This window comes from Cynocephalus volans, chromosome 13, assembly GCF_027409185.1.
Source record: "Cynocephalus volans isolate mCynVol1 chromosome 13, mCynVol1.pri, whole genome shotgun sequence".
In the NCBI taxonomy this organism is placed as follows: Eukaryota; Metazoa; Chordata; class Mammalia; order Dermoptera; family Cynocephalidae; genus Cynocephalus; species Cynocephalus volans.
Genome location: NC_084472.1, coordinates 41764898 through 41789039, shown reverse-complemented (window position 1 = coordinate 41789039; position 24142 = coordinate 41764898). Strand labels below are relative to the sequence as shown.

The window sequence follows — 24142 nt, the reverse complement described above, 5'->3', positions numbered from 1 at the left end:
AGCACCACACACGACATTTTTCTTAAGCTAACATGCTCTGGCTGCCATCCACAGAAATAGCTAGAGACCCCTACATGGTTGCTACGTGGTCGAGAGGTATATACACAGTCCTTCAAAGGACAGGATTGAGGGGCCGGTCTATCAGCTAGTACCTTCAGGGTCATACCTAGGTTCTCAGCAGCCTGGGCCCCCCCTTCCCACCCTGCTCTGGGCATGGCCAGCTCCCTCCCTCCAGCGCAGCAAGGCAGACGAGGGCAGTCACCATTCTGCATGGGTGGGTCTTCCCCCCCTCCTTTCCCTCAGACACTGATACCACCAACTCCTCTCTCCACAGAATGTGCTTGCAGGCTTCTCCTCTACGTCAGATGGCTCAGAAGGCAAAGTTTGGCTGCAAGGGCTATGGCCGTGGGGGACCTGGTGAAGGAAATGGGGTGTCCGCTGGCTAATTCCTCCCTCAGCTGTCGGCTCCCAGCTGTGTCTCAATGTCCACTCGGCAGATGGGGCATTTCTTGCTCATGGCGAGCCACTGGTCCACACACAGTTGGTGAAAGAGATGCATACAGGGCAGGCGTCTGCAGGAGAGGAGTGAGGGTCAGGGGACTGGCAGGGAGAAGGACTGGGGCTGTGTCAGGAGCTGAGGAATGCTGAGGGGACCAGGGGACATACACACAGGACCCCTGGGGAAGTGCCAAAGAGGGTTTTAGGAGCCCTGCCACAGAATCAGGCTGTGGCTGAGTTGGGAAACCATGACAGGAAAGAGAGCCTCAAGGCCCACCTCCTCCATGAGGCCCTTTCAGATTAGATGGAAACAAAGCCATGACTCTGTCTTAGGCCTATGCAGGCCAAATATCACACTGTTCTCTAACATTTGCATCCACTCGTCTATACCCATGGGTACCATACATCTAGAACACTTCACACCTCACCTTCCCTGTGCAACCATGAAGCACACTATAGCACTCCTGGCACACTCACATGCACAAGCAAGCAAGCACCTCCACCCCCGGAAGACAGCGCAATGATGGGTCACCAATTCCTGTGAGAGAAGGGAGAGGGAATCAAAGAGGTGCCCCCCTACCTCACATCTTCTCCATCCTCGAGCATAGACAGACAAATTGTGCATTTCTCATCTGTGTCTGACTCCTCCCCCTCGTCCTTCTTGCCCTTGCCGTCCTGGGGTCTTCGCTAGGAGAAGCAAAGAGAGGAGCATTCGTCACCTGGAGCAGACTCACCTGGTGGCCACTGGCTTTGATCCACCATCTCGTCCCTCCCTCGCAGCCTCTCCCTCCCCTGGAGTCAGTCTCTCTGTAAGTTCTTAAGTAATACCCACACCTCCTTCCCAGCCATCCCCCGTCACTACGCGGTGAAAGCCAAGTGAGGAAGAGGCTGAACGGACTTTATTTTTGCTGTCCCACACACTTTCTAGGGGCAAAGAGTTTGGAAAGGAATTGGGTCCCTAATGAATCAGTCCTCTGCAAAGCTATGACGTGTGCATAAACAGCTTCCTCTTTCTGTTCCTTCCTGCTGTCCACTCCTCCTTACACCATTTCCAGCCTAGATCCCTGCCTCCACTTTTAGGTCCAGTATGCTTCATTCATTCATTCGTTTATTCACGCTTTCACTCAACAAATATCCATTCATTATTCACTCATTACTAGATGAAGGGAAAATTCCTCAACCTGGCCCTAACTCCTATAATTTGTACCACACTGTTAAGAGCTATTGTATACATGTGGTCTTCAAAAAGATCATGGAAAGATACATATTATCTTTTAATTCCATTTTCCACTAACTTATCAAAGTACTCTCGTATTGTTGGATTTTGCTTCCTATCCAGAAAGTTCCTTTAAGATAGGCACTAGCTCCAACACGAGATTAGACATCATACAGGATATCTATTTATACTTGTTGATTTTAATATTCCCATTTTTAATTCTGTGCTAGTTGTTTGCAAATAGTTAATGTAGAAAGTTTTAAGTTCATAGATGGCGTGGACAACGGCTTACCCTTCTTTACGTACCACCCTGCACTTGGCCAAGTAAAGGTATATCATTGCTGCTTAATAAATATTCTGGGGAAGAAGGAATCTAATAATCAGTGAATGAATTAGCCTTCCTTTTGTGTTCTCATCTCCCTGCTCTGCAGGGAAACAGTCTGACAATAACCATGGGAAGAAAACTACCCATTATGTCCCTTCTCCAGGGATAAGCAGACTTAAAGGTCATTTTGCAAAGACAAAAATCTGGAGTCACAAGATGAAGACCACCCAGAAAATGACCTTGAGGCCAAGCCTAGACACCAGGTCTCCCTACTCTGGTCCTAAGCTCTGGAGTTCCTTAGTGTCATTTAGTCTAGGAAATACTGTAACCTCACTGGAACATACAAGAAAACCTATTCCTTCCGCTTTCAGGCTTGCTATGCCCTATAAACCTCACAACAAACCATGCTAGGCTTCTGCAGTAAGCTTCCCCTTAGCCAGAACCCAGAAAATCAGAATGACATCCATAGTCCCATATAATTGTCATGAATTTGGGGTATGAACAGAGTCATGGTGATCTATCTGCTGGTTTAGGAGTCCAGCTGTGTTTACTGGAGGAGTGGCCTCCCTTTACTTGGCCCTGCTAGAAAAAGGATGTCCAGTAAAAGATACAATCAAGATTCAACTACTCTTGCCTATTTTCTATTGTTTTTGCCTATCATTATTCAAATTTTCCTTTTTATAGTTAATAATTTTAGTTTAATATTACCTTGTTTTACTGTCTAATCTATATTCCTTTAAATTAGTTTCTCTTTTCAAACCTTATCTTATTTCCTATTTTGTATTTTTAACCTTTTAGATTTCCCAGTTTTTGTTTTCTCTTCATTATTGACATAACTTATTTTAACTAACTTTTTTCAGTATTTATTTATATTAATATTTATTTTATCCCTTTGCCCTTACCTTCTTATTTCATTAACATTCCTTTTTAACTTTGATGTTATTGATTTTAATTTTATATGTTGCTTTCATATCTTCTCCTACTTCTTATTTTTTCATATTTTTCTACTTTTGACTCTATATTTTCTATATTTTGTGGGGGTTGGGGGGCAGCTGACCTGTTAGCTCACTTGGAAAAGCATAGTGCTGATAACACCAAGGTCAAGGGTTCGGATCCCTGTACCAGCCAGCTGCCCAAAAAAAAATTAATTAAATAAAATGTATTTTTTGTTTTGTATTATTTTACTTTAAGTTTAAATTTCTTAAGGTTTTTTTTTTTTTTTCATATTTTATTTGGGCCCTAACCATTGTCATTTCTCATTTTTAATTCTTATTCTTTTTTATATTTTTATTCCCTTAATTCTCCCTTTCTTCTCCTAACTTTTTACCTGAGCCCTTTTTCTCACTGATTAGTCCATTTTCCCTTTTCATTCTTAGTGTTGATTCTTTTCCCTGTTTCCCTGTGGCTATTGAAATGATGGCAGGTGAGGTGTGTAGTCTTGGCAGGAGCGAACACTCTACTCCTTTCCTTCCATCTTCTTCTCCAATAGCTTAAAGCTCACTTTCCAGAGAATGATTATTTTCCCCTTGCCAATGACACCCTTAATTACTGAACTGGTAATTTCCTCTAGTGGTACACTATCTGGTGTCTAACAAGTGGTAGCTACTCAATAAAATGTGGTTGAAATCATTTATGAATAAATTCAATGCCTCTGTGAGGAACTGCATATACCAAGATGCTTGGTCTTTGACATTGACTCTACTGGCACAGGGGCAAGCCCAGAAAGGAGCATGACTCATGTCAAGGTAACAGCAGCTGAACATTCCTGAGCACTCAGTAGGTACCAGGCACTGCATGAAGCTGTTGATGTGCATCAACCCACTGAACCTTGTAGCACCCATTATGGTAACTACTAATATGATCATTCCTATTTCACATTAAAAAGGGCAGGGGAGGGCCCAGAAAAGCCAAACAGATTGGCCAAAGTCATGCAGCTACAGGTGGTAGAGCTAAAATTCAGAACTGGAATTCAAAACTGCTCTGTCTGACTCCAACACTTAAGTGCTCTCAATCATGTGCCCTAGGTCTCTGGCTTGACCACAATGAGCATGGTTCTGCTCTAAGTTTCTCAACATTTGACAAGCTTTTAACTCCCCCCAGAATGGGGAGATCTTTAAAAAATCATTTATTTATTTATTTTTGTAATAGATTTTATTTTGTAGAGCAGTTCTAGTTTACATAAAAATTAAGAAAATAGTACAGTATGTTCCCATATACCCTCCCCCTCCCCCTAACACACACAGCTTCCCCTATTATTAACATCTTGCATTAGTGTGGTACCCTTGTTACAACTGATGAACCAATATTTACAGGCTATTACTAACTGAGGTCTATTAGATTATATTAGCGTCACTCATTGTGCTGTACCTTTCTGTTTTGACAAATGTGTAATGTCATGTGTCCACCATTACAGTATCATACCAAATAATTTCACTGCCCTAAAACTCCCCTGTGTTCCATCTGTTCATTCTTTGTCCCTCCCCATGGTAACCACTGATCTTTTTATGGTTTTTATAATTTTGCCTTTTCCAGAATGTCACATAGTGAGAAGCATATAGTATGCAGCCTTTTCAGGCTGACTTCTTTCACTTAGTAACGTGCATTTAAGGTTCCTCCATGTCTTTTCATGGCTTAATAGCTTATTTTTTAAATTGCATTATAATATTCCATCATATGGATATATCACAGTTTGTTTATTCATTCACTTATTGAAAGACATCTTAGTTGCTTCCACACTTTTTTACTTATTTTAGTTAAAAAATGTTTCAAAAACTCAGATCCCTGAGCTATACTCCTACCCCAGATTCCTGGGCAATAATCCTGGAGATTCTACCTCTATAGGCTTAAGGTAGAACCTGTGGCTCTGTGGCTTTAAAAGCTCCCCAGTTGATCTTGATGCTCAGTGAGGTTTGGAAACCCCTGTTCAGATGCCTTAGGTGTCCATTTGTTCACATGTATGATTGGACTTGGTTTATTTTCTTAGACAAATCTTAGCCTTCCATGTAGAAGCCCCCTTTCCCCACCTCATTCAGATACAAATATTTATATGCCTGTACACCTACATGTGTACACATACACCCACTCACAAGTTCACATGCATACACACATGCCCAGCCCTTCTCCTCTACTGATGAGAGGTCCCCCCTTCTCCCCTCCTGATGACATCTGGCACAGGCAAGTGAGAAAACCCTAAGAAAGTATTACAGCTTCCATCTAACTAGAGTAAAGCCTTCTGAATTTTGGACAGTGCCCTTCTGTGGGCAATTAGACAAACCTTCCCTCCCATTCCCTGCTTCTGCAGAATGGCCTGCTGGCAGATTCACCTTCTTGTACTTGTGGGGGAAGGTGAACCTCTCAATGGTATTCTGTACAGCTCCCCGAGTCACATTTCCCAACCTGTCCTCAAGCTGCAGCAGCTCCTGCAAAGAGAAAAATATAAATGTGTGTACTCAACATGTACAAACGCACACATACACACGTTATACAGATGAAGCATTCACATAACCAACAGGAAGAACTTGTCTGATGTTGAAAGGCTGTGCTATCTCTACTCACTCTCTCTTTTTCTCTCCCTTACTCTCGACCCTGGGTCTTTCTGCCACCCATGCCCTATCCACCAGCAGTGGGCAGGGAGAAGGGATGTTGAATGATAATGGTTTCTCTACCAACCCAGTTGGTGCCAGACAGAGTGACATACCTCATAGCTCTCCCGCACAGCAGAAGTGTGTCTGCTGGGATTTAGTCCCTGGAGAGCAAGGAAGTGAAGCTGAGGGTAAGGGTAGTTTCGGATTTCATGGACGACCTGTTGGGGAGAAAATGCCTTGGATAGAGCAAGGACTAAGGCTTCTTGAAGAGCCCAGCGTGCAACTCCTCCTCCCAAAGCCACCAGTTAGCACCCCTCTGCGATGTGTGCGCAGGAGTGCTGTCTTTCCCACCCTTGGGTCCCTCTCTCTTCATCAAAACCCAAGCTTGTGCCTGTACCAGCCCCAGAAGGAATAACAAAATCAATAAAGTGACAACTAACCCTGATTGGTCATTTACTTCAAGGTAAGCACTTATCTAAGCACTTCACATGACTGACTAATTATCTCACCTATCTAAAGGTGCAACTACTATCCCCATGTTACTGATGGGGTAAGTGAGGCACAGATAGGTTAAGTAATTAATTGGCCTAAGTTATGCAACCAAGTGACAGAACCAGGATTTCAAATCCAGGCAGTTGGCTGGCAGAGTCAATTCCCTTCACCTCTACTCTGCCCTGCCTCAGAGAGCTACATGATGGTTAAGGACTTGGGCCAGGACCAGAGTAAAGGCACAAAATTTAAAAGACTCAGGGTATTAAAAGATTCAGTAATCGAGATAAATAACACTGTAATGTAATCTTTTTTAAAAAATCAAAATGAATGCAAAAGAAGTCCATGCTAAGCAAAATATCAATATCTTAAAGACAGACAGACTCTGACCCTGAACTTGTATGGCCCAGACTCACTCACCTGACCCTAACCCTGCCTATGAGTCAGAAGGGCCAGGTTTCCATCAGGGCTCTTCAACTTACTGTGCATCCCAGGGCCAGTTGCTTAACCTCTCTATGCCTCAGTTTGCCAATCTGTAAAATAGGGACAATATCATTTTGTGTGGGGTTACTGACAGGTTTAAATGAGATAATTTATGTAAAGTGCTTAGAACAGTGCCTGATATGCGGTAAGTACTCCATAGATGTTCACTTCTTTTCTTCTTAGGAGATGATGCTTCATACCATGAAACCTCAGAGCTGACAAGGACTTCAGACATTACTTGTCCAAGCCCCTTATTATACAAATAAGGAGACTGAGAAGCTAAGAGGTTGAATGACAGAGATAAGGATTGAAGGGTGGAATTATGTTTTAGAGCAGCAACATGAAGCTGACTGGAAATAAGAATTTCAATCAGTTTTTTGCTGCTTTCATGGAATATGTTCATTTTAATTTTGTGCAGCTTGCAATGCAAAAAAAAAAAAAAAAAAAAAAAAAAAAAAAATCAAAGGCCCCCAAACCCAATCCAATCCTTCTGCAATGTTCAGCACTCTGCAGTCTGCAAAAGGCCTGCCCCCTACAGAAGGCAGAACTGAATCTGCAGGCCAGGCCCAAGGGCTCCCTCTGTGATCTTTTTGACCCTCACTCCAGCCCTGTGAGATGGGCAAGACAGGCATCTTCATTCCCTTTTCACAGAGAAGTAGAAACAAACCCAGGGAGGTGCTGACCACAAGAAATTAACTAAATGAAGTCATATGAGATATGGAATCTAATCTGCCTTATCTTAGCCCTGAGCCTTTTCCCCACAGACCACAGACTGTCACACTGTCCCTTTTCACTCCTCCAGTGCCCACTCCCACTCCCTCCAGCAGTACTAGCCTCTATTCCAGCAGGTTCCTTTGCTTTCCCCTCAAGCCAGAGTGGAAACAGGAGCTGGGAGGGGAGGAGAGCCATCAGTGTACCTGAGAGCCAGAACACAGGGGACCTAGGGCACAGGGGAGCCAAGACACAGGGAAACTAGGGCATGGGGTACACAGGGGAGTCAAGACACAGGAGAGCCAGGACACAGCAGAGCCGGAAGACGGGAGCAGGGAAGCAGGCGAGCTAGGACAGAGTCAGGGGAGCTGGGACAAAGGGGCATCACAGGCCTCAGCCCACCACTGGCACTCCATGGGCAGCAAGGGAGTGAACGTGCTGGCTGAGCCCTTTCACTTACCATCTGTGTGGAGGAGGAGCTTCTGGGAAAGTGGTGCATTCGAGGAGTCGCTAGGTAATGCTGATAGTGCTGAGGGATGGGCCGCACCTGGAACTGAGTGGGACTCAAGCCGGCATCCACACTGAGATCCCTGCAGGGACACAGCCTCAGTGAGCCACAGGGTGGTGTGATTCAGCCATCAAGCTACAGAAGGAACCTCACACATCAAGCTCATGGAGTAGAGTCAGAGTCACACACTACCAGCTCAGTGAGGGGCTTCACATGACCCAGCACTTCCCCTCTCTTTAGAGGGAAAGAAGGCTCTGCAAAGTCTGAAGGAGCTAGAGCTTCCCAAGCCCCATAAACATCTTGAAACTAGGGGACCAACGCACCCTCCCAAGACAAAGCCCATCCCTAAGAGAAACGTTGAAAGAAGAATCCAAACAGAGCAGGTCAGGATACAGAGCAAAGGAAAGACAAGGTCAAGACAAACATGTAGGAGGGAGCAGAGGCCATAGTTTTACCACTTTGAGAAAACAAGGGAAGGGGGCAGGGGATAGAGAGTAACTGGGTATAGAGAGTAACTGGGTAAGGGACACAAAGAATAATCGCAATTTGTAATGATGAACATGCTAATAGTATTGATGTGATCATCACATACTGTAACAAAACTGATAGCCAACTCTGTACCCCAGAAATATGTATAATCAATTATGTTTCAATTCTAAAAATCAATCCATTAATTAAAAAAGAAAACAACAAAAGAAGGATCTCTACATTAGCTCTGTAGACTAGAAAAGCTATCCTGGCCCCCCACCTCCCACTCCTAACAGTACAGGAAAACTCATTTCACATTAAACTTAATTAATTAATTAATTAATTACACTGAAGAGAAACCAATGGATAATTTAGGAAATGGCTAATTTCAGATCTGAGGAGAAAATGTGCAAGGTGAGATCAAAACATCTGGACGTAACTGAAAGCAAGATAGCTACCCAAACACTACGAAGGTCATGGCAAAAGAGCTCAGGAATCATCCTGAAGAGGCTCCCACTGGCCACAGCTAAGATAATTTGCATATCAGTAACCATAACTGCAATAGAGATGTACACACAACAAACAGGTTTAAATCCATGAGTGAAATGACGCCAAAAAAAAAAAAAAAGTTGATCATCTTTGCAGGATGCTAAGTAACCAAGTCTTCATTTTGAAAGCTAGTAAGTGAAAGGATAAAACCAAGCATTTATTCTGCCTTTCCTTTATTAACTGTTCTTCAGGGTAACCAACTATCTGATCAGGGGAATCTTCTCCTTATCTAAGTTTTCCAGTTAATAGATGAATAAGGAATGATTGAATTATTTGTAACAATTTTGTATCCCCTAAAGAAATAAAGGATCTAGGCAAAGATCATCAATTATGCTAACAACGCAAAAGGAGAGACAATCAGACTTTACGTTCTCTCTGGCTGAAGGACATAATACCATCTATGAAGTATTTTTGCCAAGAAATCAGAATTGAATGTGAATCTGTTCAAGCCTTGAGCTAAGTGCCAATGTGTAAGGAATACAGGAAACTGAGGAATATCTTAAATGCTACCACGAGAGTGTAACTAGAATAATCCAGATAAGGGGAAACTACAGGAAGAACAGCCTGGTTTCATTAATAAATACATTTTTTAAAAAAGAAAAGAAAAAAGACGTGTAGGGGCACTAAAGGAATTTCTGCCTCCAGCTATGTTGGGATAATGGGAATTAAATTTACCCTCGCACTGTAAACCACTAGAAAACTGGACAGAATACATTTAGTATCTGTTTTCAGACACTGGAAATAAGCCTTGTAGAGTTGTGATCCATGAAAGGGAAACAAATGAGGTAAGCTTTATAATTCCCTGGTGTTTTGCATGAAGGTGCATTACAGATCATGAGCAGGGAGGGGAACCCTAGGCAGAGCACCGTGGTCTTGATGACCTGAGGATTCAGAGATCTTATTTCAGGGAGGCTGAGGTCTCTGAAAGTTGTGGTGCAGTATTTTGAAGAGGAGGGAGCTGCATAGAATTAGAGCTCCAGAAACCTGCAGGAGTCTTTACTGAATACTAAGATAGGCATGCATGGGGTGAAATTCCACCATGTTGTGCAAAGAGAGCAACTGAGGAATAGTGAGTGGTTCCCAGAAGTTAGACAGGGTTTAGGAAGCATTTGTGTTCCAACAAGCTAGTGTGAAGGGTCCTTGTTGATCACTCAGGGCATTCAGTAGAGACCCCAGGAGAGCCTTTTAAAGCTCGTTTATAAGCTTTATTAGGGCAGGTCTAGACTAATCTCAGCTCTAGAGATGCTATAGACCTGCTGTGATAAGACACAAAAACAAGTCTTAAAATGATCAAATTGAACTGCAAGTGCTGCTCCAACACTCTTTAAATGAATAAAATAAACCTAGTTACTCAATAATGTATAATTTATGATATCCCTCATTCAATAAAACAATTACTGGACATACCAAGAAGGAGGATAATATGTCCCATAATCAGGAGAAAATCAGACAATATAAACACCCTAAGACTCAGAGATGACAGAGATGATGGAATTAGCAGACACGGATGCTCAATGGCTATTATAGTCATGTCTGAGTGTGTAAAAGAAAACATGAATATAGGGAGGAGAAAAATGGAGACTATTTATTAAACGACCTAAATGGAACTTCTCGAGATGAAAAATGCAAACATCTGAAATGGAAAATTCACTGTGTTGGATTAACACCAGACTAGATACTACAGAAGAAAAGATTAGTGACTTGGAGACATACCAATAAAAATAATCTAAAATGAAGCATACAGATGAGACTAAAAAATTAACAGTCTCAATGACGATATCAAGTGGTTAGCCATATGGGTAAGCAAAGACCCAAAAAGAGAGGATGGTGGGTAGAGGACAGAAAAATATTTTAGAGGGCCGGCCCCATGGCTCACTTGGGAGAGTGCAGCGCTGGTAGCGCCGAGGCCGCAGGTTCGGATCCTATATAGGGATGGCTGGTGCACTCGCTGGCTGAGCATGGTGCAGACCACACCTTGCCAAGGGTTACGCTCCCCTTACCAGTCAAAAAAAAAGAAAGAAAGAAAGAAAAAAAAGAAAAATATTTTAGGGAAAAAATGGCTGAAAAAAATTCCAAATTTGATAAAACCTATAAACCCATAGATCCAAAAAGCTCAATAAACTTCAGGCAAGATAACACAGAAAAATCACCCCAAGGCACATAATAACCAAATTCCTGGAAAAAAATAGTAAAGATAAAATCTTAAAAGTAGCCAAAGAAAAAAAGACACATTAGATAAGGAAGAACATAGATAATAATTATCATAGACTACCCATTAGAAACAAAGCAAGCCAGAAGACACCAGAATGACATCTTTAAACCGCTGAAGGAAAAAACTGTCAACTTAGAAGTCCATACTCAACAAAAAATCTTTCAAAATGAAGGTGAAATAAAGACTTTTTCAAACAAACAAAAGTTGAGAGAATGTGCTTCCAGCAGACCAGTGCTACAAGAAATGTTAAAGGAAGTTTTCTAGACAAAAGAAAAATTACACCAGATAGAAACTTACATCTAGACAAAGGAATAAAGTACACCAGAAATGATAATCATGAGGGAAATATAAAAGATTTTTTCCCATTTTAAAAATGTCTTTAAAGTTTAATTGATTGTTTAAAGTAAAATTGGCAAACTTTTTCTGTAAAGGATCAGATAGTAAATATTTTAGTCTTCAAAGGCCATTTAGTCTCTGTCACAGCTATTCTGATGTCCTTTGTAGTGCAAAAGCAGCCATAAGCAATACATAAACAAAAGGGGTGCCAGTGTTTCAATAAAACTTTATTTATAAGAATGAGGAGCTGACCAGATGTGACCCACAGGCCATCGTTTGAAACTATGGTTTAGAGAAAAAATGATGGCAATGTACTGTGGTGATTATTTTTTAAGTAGAGATAAAACCTGCAAAAGGAATACAGAATGGGAAAAGAATAAAGGAAGTGTACTGTTGCAAGAACTTTACATTACAGACAAAGTGGTATAATTCTGTTTTAGGGTAGAGTGTGATAAACAAAATATGTATATTGTAAATCAAGTGCATTCACAAAAGAAAAGAAAAGAAAATGGTATGACTATTAAGCCAATATTTAATCCTAAAAAATACTCAAATGATTCAAAAGAAGACATAAAATAGACAAAAAGTAATTTTTAAAAGATGGGATAAATAGAAAACAAAAAGCAAGATGGTTGATTCAGTCCCAACCAAATAGATAATTCCATTAAATTTAAATGGTCTGAAAACTCCAATTAACAGCCAGAGATTGTCAACTGGAAAACCATGCTGTCTATAAAAAAACCCATTTTAAATAAAAAGACATAGATAAGTAAAAGAAGGAAAGAGATACACCATGGAAGCACTAATTCAAAGAAAGCTGGAATGGCTGTGTTAATATCAGGCTAAGTAGACTTTGAACCAAGGGTTGTGATCAAGGATAAAGAAGGACATTTAGTAATGAGAAAGGGGCCTATTCATCTTGATGACATAACAATTCTTATATGTGTCCTAATATATGTAGGAAATATATATTCTAATATATATAAATCAAAACAAGTGAAGCAAAAGCTGACAGAACAGAAAGAATAGACAAATTCACAATTGTAGTTGTAGACTTCAAACATCCTCCCTTATAATTCATAGAACAAGCAGACAAAAAATTCAATAACGATATAGAAGAACTGAAAATGCTTTAAACCAACTTGATCTAATTGACATTGATAGAACACTCCACTCAATAAAAGCAGAATATATATTCTTTTAAATATATATAGAACATTTACTAAGATAGAATATATGCAGAACCATACAACAAATCTCGATAAATTTAAAAGGATTAGAATTATACAGAGTATGTTTTCTAATCACACTGATATTAAGTTAGAAGTCAATAACAAAAAGATTTCTGGGATATCCCAAGTATTCAAAAATTAAATAATATACTTCTAAATAACCCACGGTCAAAAGTAAATCATAATGGAAATTAGAAGATTCTCAGTTTTTAAAGAAAAATTCATAGTTTTATATGTTTATATTAGAAAAGAAGAAAGATCCAAATTCATGATCTAAAGTTCCACTTTAAGAAGCTAGAAAGAAAAAAAGAAAAAAAAAGAAACCAAAGTAAGTAGAAGGGAGAAAATAATTTTTAAAAACATCAGAAATTATTGGAATAGAAAAATAAATAATAGAATGAAAGGGTGTTTTCTAAAGATCAATAAAATTGATAAAACTCTAGTTAGACTGACCAAGAACAAAAGAGAAAAGAAACAAATTTCCAGTATTAGGAATGTAAGAGGGAACATCACTACAGATTATACAAATGTTAAAGAGAGAATAAGGAAATATTATAAGCATCTTTATGATAAGGAAATATTATGAGCATCTTTATGCCAATAAATTCAATGAAATAGGAAAATTTCTTGAAATACATAAATTACCAAAATTAACTCATGAAAATATACCAAAGCTGCATAGTATTATAAGAGCATTTATAAGAGAAATTAAATGTGTAATGTAAAACTTTCACACCGATAGGCAATTAAAGCAAAAATACACAAATGGGACTACATGTAATTAAAAAGTCTCTGTACATCAAGGGACACTATCAACAAAGTGAAGAGACAACCTACAGAATGGGAGAAAGTGTTTACAAACTACACATCAGACAAGGGGCTAATATCCAGAATATATAAGGAACTCAAACAACTCAACAGCAAAAAACCAAATAACCCAATGAAAAAAATGGGCAAAGAACCTGAACAGACATTTCTCAAAGAAGACATACAAATGGCCAGCAAGCACATGAAAAAATGCTCAAAACCACTAATAATCAGGGTAATGAAAAATTAAGACCACAGTGAGATATCATCTCATCCCAGTTAGAACAGCCATTATCAACAAGAGAGAAAATAACAAATGCTGGCGAGAATGCAGAGAAAAGGGAACCTTCCTACATTGTTGGTGGGAATGTAAATTGGTACAACCATAGTGGGAAACAGTGTGGAGATTCCTCAGAGAACTAAAAACAGACCTATCTTATGACCCAGCTATCCCACTACTGAGTATATACCAACTAAAAATAGGTCTGCCTTATGATCCAGCTATCCCACTATTGGGTATAGACCCAAAGGAAATGAAATCAATATATCAAAAAGACACCTGCACTCCCACGTTCACTACAGCACTATTCACAATAACCAAGAGAGGGAATCATCCTAAATGCCCATCAGTTGATGAATGGATGAAAAAACTGTGGTGTATATGTACTCAATGGAATACTATTCAGCTTTAAGAAGAAATGATGTCCTATTATTTGCAGCAACATGAATGGAACTGGAAACCATCACGTTAAGTGAAGTAAGTCAGGCACAGAAAGACAAATACTGCATGATCTCGCTCATATATAGAATCTTTAAAAAAAGAAAAACAGTGGTTCTCATTAAAGTAGAGAGTAGAATAATGGTTAACAGAGGAGGGGAGGAGAGGAAGGTGGGAAGGAGGAAAAGGGGTGGACTGATGGGTACAAAACTATGCTATCTTCCCTAAGTGAATCGTTGTGCAGTATGTGCATGTATTGAAAGAACACACTGTACCCCACAAATATGTACATGTAAATGTTAAAATAAAAAATAAAACATTCACTCCAAGAAACCTCCAGGCTCAGATGGTTTCACTAGTGGATTCTATAAAATATTAAGAGAAAAATAATGTTAATCTTACGCAAACTTTTTCAGAAAATAGATGAGAAGGCACTTCCCAACTCATTTAATGAGGCAAGCATTGCACTGATTAAAAAAACAAACAAACAAAAAAGACATTTAAAGAGAAAAAAACCTCCCAAACAACAGACCAATATTATTCATGAACAAAGACACAAAAGTTCCTTATCAACATTTTTGCAATTTGAATCCAGCGACACACAGATTAAATAAGACTTAAGTGATTTATCAATCAGTCACAATGTATAAACCTTATTTGGAACTTGATTGGTACAAACTGTAACAATCAGAGAAATTTGAACACTGACTGGATATTTGATTATATTTAAAAATTATTGTTAATTTTCTTTAGGTTTAATAGTGGTATCGCAGTAAAGATTTTGGAAAGTAAGGTATCTTGAGATATATGTGAAATATGAGGGTATTTTAAATAGTTCTTGAAAAGATTTGTATTATCTTTCAATTCTATTTTCCCACAAACTTTTTGAAGTACCTTCATATTTACAGATGAAATGATATGATGTCTGGATTTGTTTCCAAATTGTAGCAAGGATGGGAGAGTGAGGAAGGGTAAAGATGAAGCAAAAGCGGCTGTGAGGTCAGCTCTCTGCCCCATGAATATGTGCAAATTAAAAAAAAAAAAGAAAGTAGCCACGAGTGGATGTCAAAGCTGGATGATGGATATACGAGGGTTCATTATACTATTCTCTTATTTTTTGTTATTTGACATTGTCTGCAATAAAAACGGGTTTTGTTTGTTTGTTATTTTTGTTTTTTCTAAGTTTCTTTATTGTGGAAAGGTAATATCCACTATCTCCAAGCTACATATCTGTGGGCATTCAACTTCAGAAATACAGAAGAACCAAAAATCGTACATGGAAACTTCTCACACATATAACAGAAAGTTTTGTGGCTGGCACTCACTTTTTGCAGTGTGCTGTGTAGGTCTGCATGTGAAGTGGGCCCTGGTGAGTAAGATATGGCTTCCCCTTAAGAAAGTGCAGCCAAGCCGTAAAAGCATCCCTGAGAGGAAGCTCAGGGCCTCAGAAGGTACCACCTCAGGTCCTACAGAGGCCAGAGGGCAGGTGGCATTGGGACTTGCAGACTTCCCTTCCTCATCTTGCCTGGGCAGGCCCTGACCACTAACTTCCTATGCTCCCACCTGCCTGCTGCTGCCGAGCCTGGTTCCCATGCAGCCTGGGTTTGGCTACACCTCGCCCTGGACAGTGTCTTCTGAGATAATTCTGAGGGTGAAAACCCAATAAAGTCATCAGCCTTCAAGGGGGTGGGTCTGAACCTTATTCCCTGCATCACGCTCATGAGGGTGTGATCACTAGAGAACCAAGAGGAGCTCTCTGATGGCTCCTGGCATCCAGCCCCACCCTCTTCTCTCCACAGCCCAGGTCCAGCTGTGTGGGCAGGACTGCCCATCACTCTCATTGGCACTGCACATACCACTGCCAGAGTCAGGAGGCCTGGGTCCTTGTCCCAGGTCCACCCCTCTGTGAGACCCTCTCTAGTTCATTCACCTCTTTGAGCCTAAGTTCTAAAATGAGATAGCAGTAGCTGCTCATGATGATACTGGGAAAGTCAAACAAGAAAATGGAAGAGAAAGCCATTTGCAGAGCACTGTACACATGCAAGGGGCCATCGTCAGCCCTAATCCCCAGAGTAACTCATAACAGGCCAGTCACTTGGGAAGGGAGCTGCACTCTTGGAGCCAGTTGGAAGCAAACTTGGAAATCCACTAGCCCAGCCCCTCACTTTTACAGATCCATCTGAGGCCTGGAGAAGACCAGCGTCTTATCCATGGCCCTTGGCTGGCCAGTTAGGGCCCCCAGGGTTTTAGACCCTTGCTTGGGCTCATCCCATTGCACTGCCTCCGGGATAGGAGTTCCATGGGGCACCCTTACATGGCTGCTGTGGATTGATTGAATTGTGTCCCCCAAGGTTCATTTATTGGAAGCTTAATCCCTACTATAAATGCTGAGGGTGAGAAATACTGTTAAAGTCATTGAAAGGTGGTGCTTTGAAGAGTTGATTAGATTGTAGGACCATGCTGTAGTGAATGGATTAAAAATGGTGGTCAGGGGTGCGATTCAGAGAGTTTTAAAAGAAATGAGAGGAGAGTCTGTCTCTGCTTTCTCTGCTCCACTATTTTTCCAATGTGATACTTTGCTATCATTCTTGCCACCACCAAGGCTCTCAGCAGATGTGTTCTCTGGATTTTGGACTTCCTAGCCTCAGAAACTGTAAGCAATAAATTTCGTTTTCTTTATAAATCACCCAGTTTCAAGTATTTTGTTATAAACAACAGAAATGGACTAATAGAATGGCAGAAGCTCCGATTTTTTGCATTTACTCAGCAGTCTTAGGGAACCCAGCAAATTCAAAGCAGCAAAGAGGTGTTCAGGGAATTCTACCAAAAGCGAAGTCCCAACAAAGTTGGAACAGAGTCCCCCCCAACTCCCAGAGCACTAACTACAGAAGCAAAAGGCACCTTGACCCTCAGACAGGTGGGATGGTCTGCCCTGGGTGGGCTCTGGGACTCCCCCCTTATCGTCTCATCAGAAAGTTTCCTCCTAACATTCCTAGGGCTACAAATTGGAGTTGAGGGGAGAAGGGGAAGGGGAGGGAGGTTGGGGGATGATTGGAGGGGACAAAGGGTACAAAAGTAATTTCTGGTAATAGATATGCCCTCAGTATGAATCTGGCCCTCACATCATGGACAGGAGGGGGGACAATCAGCTTTGTATCTCATGAATATTTGTAATAAATATAAATAAATAAATACATAAATAAATAAAAAAGAAAGTTCCCTTCTGGATCCAGCTCACTCAACAGGGGATGTAGTCCATGGACCCTAAAGAAATCTGGATTTGAACTTGCCCTGAGGAGAAAGCCCCTAGAGACACAGTGTCTCCTGTTTCTGTTGTCGCAAGCCTGTCACAACCTGCTAAGTTTTGAAAGGAGTCACAGAAATATCTCACAGACCTAAAGCCATGGAGTTAACCCAGAACTGTGTTTTGGAGATTTCCTGCCGACATTGTTTCAATGTGTAATTTTTGTTCGTTGTATCTGCACATCACACTGAACTTTCTCATTGTGAATATTTTTGAACATGGTATGGTCTGGTTGCTGTGCAGACCCTTTAGTTCCTCCCAGGGAGTTAGCTCCAAAAGTGCCAGCACCATCTGTGGGCAAGTCCAGACTCTGGGGGCTCCAGAGGCTCTGCTGTGGCAGGACTACCTGCAGAGGGAAGGACTGCAGGAGTATCTCATCCTCCACCCACGCTCTGCCCACAGGGTCCAGGTGCCTAAAGACCTCTACCTGGTGAGGTAGTGAGATGCTGTCCACACTGGGGGTCACAGTTGACATGAGAAGCTGGTACTGAGTCACAGAAGGAGCATGAAAAGGACATTGCCCATGAGAGGTATGGGGGCTATGGCTCAAGGTCAGGGTCAGCTAACCAGGCATGGGCCAAATAGGGGAGTGTTTGGGATTTATGCCCAGGGCCCGCTGCTGCTACACACTCTCAGACCAGGATGCCCAGCTGAGAGAAGCTGTTTGGGTAGGGTTAAGATATCCTAAGTAAGGGGGGAAAGCCAGGGAAGTCTCAGGCCTGGGGCTGGACAACGGCCTGCCTCCCAATTCCTGGAATGACTACGGTGGAAGTCAATGGTTTCTGATGGTTCTCTAAAGGGAGAGACAGACAAGCTTCCCTCTGCCCCCTGGGCTCCTTGCAGAGGGTGAGAGTAGCCCCTCCTATAATGCATTTCCTGTAATCCAATTACCAGGCTGCCCATCTCCTGGCAGAAGAGGCCTCTCTGGAAAAGAAGGTTGGGATGCAGTTAGCACAGTCACAATTACAAAAACCCCTTGTCACCACTAGGCTGGCCCTCGCTGGAGCAGAGCTAATTACAAGGGAGGAGAAACTGTCATCTCCTCCGCTGGAAACATCTTCCTGCTTGGGAAGTGGGGGCAGGACAGGCAGGAAAAGCCCAGGGGTGGGCCCAGCATCCCCTGCTGGGGAATCGACCGGCTCCCAGGGCTTCATTCTTCATGTTTCTTGGGGCAAGCAGGAGCCAGGAGGACTCTGAGAGGCTGAAATGAGTGAAAAGGACCAGGGGTTTGGCTAAATAAGGAAAGCTGGGGACTGGGCTAACACCTGCACTGTTCCTCCCGACATCTCTCCAGGACAGTTCCCACCTGTCACCTGTCCAGTCCCACTTGCCTCATCGTGTGTGTTTAAATCACTCCACCGTGCGCCAGGGCCCTCGATGCTCCATGTGTGTTGAATTGAATTGAATTGACTAGACTGCTGAGGGACAGAATTTCATCCAAACTACAATTAAATCTTCCTAATTTGAATCTGCTAATTAGAAAAAGGCTGGGCTGAAGCTGACAGCAGTGCAATCTACCTTTTAAGGAATTGTTGAATTTCAGGGGAGAGTGTTCCTGAGAATGAGCAGAGAGCTGGAGACGATAAGACATGTTACAACCACTGTTTCCTGCACCTAGAAGTACCGTTAGCCTTCAATTAACTGAAACTGTCCTTTTGAATCATTCCCACGTGTTCATGGAAAGGGCTCCCAAAGAGATCCTTGACAGGCCAGTTTGCCTGACCAAATGGCTGAAAAATGACAAAATGGCACATCAGATTTTTTAAACAGCCCATCCTTTTCCACTGAGGAATTTTTTTTCAACATTCTTTAAAAAAACGTTTTTGACCTAAAAGTTGCAGAAATAGCATAAAAAATTTCTGGATACCCTTCATCTCATAAGATTGCCCATTTTACTGTTTTACTGCATTTCTATCTCCTTTTCTGTCTCTTCCTCTCTCTCCCCACCATGTGTATATACACGCATACATATATATATACACACACACACCCCTCTGTGGAGATAAATAGTTTTTTCCCCCTGAACTCTTTAAAAATAAGTTGCAAGCATGATGCCCTTAACTTCTAAACACTCAGTGAACTGTACATCTTTTTAAAGTATTTGATGGTTAAGATCAACCCCTTTCTGAGCTAGAACCAGAGAGTTGGGTAGGACCCAGCATCCAGAACCAAGCAACCCTGCATCCAGGCCAACAAACACACAAAAACAAAACCCCCACCTCTCTCCCAGCCTCTCTCCCCAGACCTTACCTCCAACCCGGCTGGCTCTTCAGGTGTGATGTGAGCCTGGACTTACACCACCCAATCCTGCACTGCCTTACTGCATGCCCTGGCAGTTCTCTGTGTATTGCTCAAGACCCAGCTCCTCCAGAAAGCCTTCCCTGACCACCCCAGCTCCTCCGAATTCTCCTTTCTGCCCTCCCCCCAGGGACCGCCAGTTCATAGCCCTCATTGAGCTTAGGAAATGTTTTGTATCCCTGGCTCCCTCCTCCGCTGCAGGACCAGACACACTGAGCCCCAGGCTGGGCACCTGATAGTACCCAGTTACATCTGAGCTAACTGCTGGAACCAGGCACAGGTGGGGGCCATCTGGCTCTGAGGGTGGCTGGGAGCAGGGGGAAAGGCTGGGGACGGAGGACCAGGCCTCCTGCACCCTTCAAAGTGAAGGAAAACAGGAACGCCATGGATCTGGCAAGTCCTCAGTCCTTCCCTATCTCCCCCAGGGATGCTGAAGACTCACCAGTCAGTGCCCTCAGCCAAATATCTGGGCTGAGGCGTCTGCAGTTGGTGGCCGAAGTCGAAGCTGGGGTGGAGGCGGTGGGGGTGGACAGACACACGCTCCTGACTCCGCCTACACCAGAAAGAAAGGAGGGCCCATGATGTCAGGGGTTGCCAGGCCAGCGTAGCTCCCAGAAGATTTGAGTGACCCTAACTGGCCTGAAGATGTCTCGCTCCTGCAACCCCCCCCCCCCCACACACACACACAGAGCCCACGGCCTACAGAGCAGTGGGCTTCACCCCTCTTCTGGAACTTCAAGGAAGCTTCCCAGATGAGCAGCAGTCAGTAACTCAGACATTCCGGTATCTCTGGTCTGCCCACTGTACTGAGGTTTCTCCCTAGGTGTGTCTGCTTGCAGGTCACGTGGCCCCACCCAAACTCTCTCACCTCTTCTACTCCTTGCCTACCACTCTCTCTCTGCCCTTGGTGGGCGTCTTCAAGATACACAGACCTGTCTCCTGCTGATCTTCCACTTCTGTGCACCCCTCTGCTCCTGCCATGCTCATCTCTCCTCTACCCTTCTCCACACTCTCTTCCCAGCTTCCATGGCCCAGGGCAAAGCCCATCTCCTCCAGGAAGACCTCCCTGAACATCCCAGATCAAGATGACCTCTCCTCCCTCTGACCTCCAACAACACTCACTCTCTGTCCCAGGCACCCCTACCCCTACAGTCATGGATGCTTAGGCCCTAAGAGATGATCTAGTCCAGCCGTTCTCATAGAGTGTTCCTTGGGAATCCCTGAAACCCGTTCAGGTGGTTTGAGAGGCCAAAACTATTTTCCTGATAATACTATGATGTTATTTGCCTTTCATTCTCGTTCTCTCACAAAGGAACAGTGGGGTTTTCCAGAAACTACATGACATGCGATTCTGCATGTAAAAGCGGACATGAGAACACAGCTGGCTTCTGTTAGGCCATGCACTAAAGAGATTTGCAAATATGTAAAAAAAAAGTCACTCTTCTTACTAAATTTACATATAGTTATTTTTCACAAAATATATTATTGATGTTACTATATGAGTGTGTTATCACTTTTAAATACATTAATAAATATTTTAAAATTTGTTTTGGTTTCTAATATGTTAAACATCAATAGTCATAACCTACATAAACGGAAGGTCTTTGTAGACCTCATTAATTTTTAAGAGTGTAAAACTGGTCCTGAGACCAGAAAGTTTGAGAACCACTGATACAGTCCAACTCCTTCTCTTGACAGTTGCTCAGAGAGGTGTGGTGACTTACCCAGGGTCCCCAACCACTTCAGACCCATGTGATTAGCACTGACTAATTTCATTCTCTACTTGTTTCATGGGTCTTTAGCTGGACTCTCCAACTAGACCGTGGGCACTTTGAGGGCAGGGCTGGAACCAGCCATTTCCTTCAGTTTTCTTTAGAGTTCTCGGGTGTTAGAATCACTTGATCATGAAGCTGGAGGGGAGATGAGGGGTCCCCTAGTCAAATATCCTCCCACACCGTGCAAGTCCACTGTGAGCCTCATGGACCACCAGTTACCCAGCCCCTGTCCCCGCACCTGAGTGATGTGACAGGAACACACACTGGCTTCTGAGGGAGCCTGCGTCGGCTCAGGGTAGCGCGCACTGCCTGAAATGAACGCCTCTAACTGAGGCAAGAGCTACCTCCGGCAGCCACCCTCTTGGTGACTTCTGGCCAAGCCGGGCCGGGGGTGAAGCCGGATGTCCCAGCCCTCGGCCCTGCGCCGGCCCCGCCCCCTCGAAGGCCCCGCCCCCGCCCCGCCCCGGCCATAATCCTGTTCCCTCCTCCCACCTCCCCCCTTGACCCCGCCCCCCGGCCCCCGCCGGCACCCACCTGGGGTGCGAGACCAGCCTGCGGTGCTGGGCTTCCAGGAGCTGCTGCTGCAGGAGGTATTGCTGGTGCAGGGCCTGAGGTAGGAAGGAGGGACCTGTGACGTCCTGGAACTGCAGGGTGGGCAGCGGGGTCAGCGACTGGTGCAGGGCGCCGCTGTGCTGGTGGGCCGGGGCCATGTGGGCGCTGAGGCCCGGCTGCGACTGCACGGGGTGTGCCAGCGGGAAGTCGGGGGCGAGCTGCTGCGGCTGTGGGGGGCCCAGGTGGAAGTGGCGGCAGGAGGTAGCGTGAGGATGCTGAGACCTTTGAAAGGGGGCACCTGGTGGGGGCAAAGACAGAGAAGTCTCCATGAGGACCAGCACAGCCATCCCCACAATGACCCTGGTCCCTACCCAGGGGGCAGCCTGGAGCTGGTGAAACTCAACACCTCATTAGAACACAGCAGTTTCATCACCTTTATATACATACGGTTATCTTTAATGCTGCCAAGTAAAGCGTCTGGACGTGTATGTGTTGTGGGGAGGGGAGTGTTTTCTTTAATGAACAGATAAGCATCCTTTATATAATTAACATGCTTATTAAAGGAGTTTTAAGGTCCCTAAAGCTGTTTAGCTTTCTTGATTTAGAGTCCCCCTGTGAAATCTTATTGACCCTACCTTTTTAAATAGATGCCACATGTAGAAAATTTAGTCCAGTCCAGCCAAGTTCTGAATTTCATTGACACTTTGGCTAGCCAGGACCCAACCCACAGAAAGTCCTAATTTCCAGAGACAAAGCAGCCAAAAGTCGTTTTGCATGCACTTTTAAGAAAAAAAATTACGCAAATATTTTTTATTTTAAATAATAATTAAATAATTTATTAGAACATTATAATTTATTTAAAAGCAAACATATCCGGGTAAGAGCTCAGGCTACATTTAATTTAGGCTCCAGTACGTTTCTAAATAAAATTGAGCTTGATGACAAGAAAGCCTTACTAATTCTCCATCAGCAAAAATCCAGCTCTAGGCACTGGAGAGAATCCTTTAATGAGGGAAAGAAGTAGACCCAGCACTTCAGAAAGATTTGCAGAGAATTTCCTGCTAAACATGACAGATTCAACCCATGTCCACTCCTTCCCCAACCTGATTAAAATGAGAGCAAAAGAATAAAGAAGATAACAGACAAGGACAGAGAGAACAGGAGAGGTGACATCAGCAGGCAACAGGCATCAACAGATTTTTGGAAGATGGAAAGCAGATGGAAAAATTAGCAGAGCTGAGAAATCAGAAATCAAGTGCCTACCAAAGGGTGGTCAACAAGAAGTAGACAAATCTTACCACCCAGTGCTGGAAGGGTCAGGAATTGCAGGCAGTGGCTACTTTGGAAGACAGGAGAGAGGGTAGAGCTGAGAACAGGGAGGCTGATTACAAGTCGGTATAAGGAGCACTTACTCCCAGGGCTCCTCCCCTTTCCCCGTGTAGAGCAGAGACTACCACTCCCAGAGAGGCTCCAATGTAGGGGATGAGGGGGTGACCCTACGCAGAGGAGAGCAGGACAGCACTGTGCTAAAGCAGGAGGATTAAATGAAAGTTTAGGGAACTTTGGAACCCTCTGCCCCTTGAATGCCACTTGGTTCCAAAGCAGTGTCACCCAGGCATGTACCCCTTCCCTGCACCCTCCATAGACCCAGGCTAGAAATTGGGGGTGCCTCTCTAAGGAAAATCATTGGTCCCAGAAAGAGTTCTAAGGTACTTTGTTCAGTTAAGAGCACCCCCAATAAAATGGTTGGGTCCCCAACTGGCCACTCAATAATGAGGCCCATTAGTGGGAAAGTCCATTCTCATGCACAGGTGCACAGACCTTCTGGACAGCTTTTAGTGACCTACTCTTCAAGATGAACAGACAGCCCAAGGGTGACCAGTCTCTTGAGGAAGATGACAAAGTGAAAAGAGAGAGAATGTGCCAAATTTTTAAAAAAGAAAAATGAACTCTGAGAAACAGAGGTAATGGAAGGACAAAAAAAAAAAACCCTTCAGAACACTCTAATTAATATCCCTAGAGAAATAAGGTGTTCGATCCATGAAACAACAGGAAGCTCTTTAAAAAGGAACAATGA

The 24142-nt window shown here is 43.2% G+C and overlaps 1 protein-coding gene across 1 annotated transcript in view; it reads right to left on the bottom strand.

Annotated features, from left to right (window-relative positions):
* Positions 1-454: 454 nt before the first annotated feature.
* The window catches only part of ARK2C (arkadia (RNF111) C-terminal like ring finger ubiquitin ligase 2C), a 107252-nt gene continuing 83564 nt past the window's right edge, over positions 455-24142 (bottom strand). Inside the window, exons 2-8 of the mRNA XM_063077543.1 lie at positions 22048-22363; positions 20181-20291; positions 7767-7896; positions 5737-5841; positions 5363-5458; positions 1079-1185; positions 455-572 (exon numbers count right to left, since the gene is read on the bottom strand). Coding sequence (XP_062933613.1) covers positions 455-572; positions 1079-1185; positions 5363-5458; positions 5737-5841; positions 7767-7896; positions 20181-20291; positions 22048-22363 — 983 coding nt within the window. The remainder of the gene's footprint in view (positions 573-1078; positions 1186-5362; positions 5459-5736; positions 5842-7766; positions 7897-20180; positions 20292-22047; positions 22364-24142) is intronic.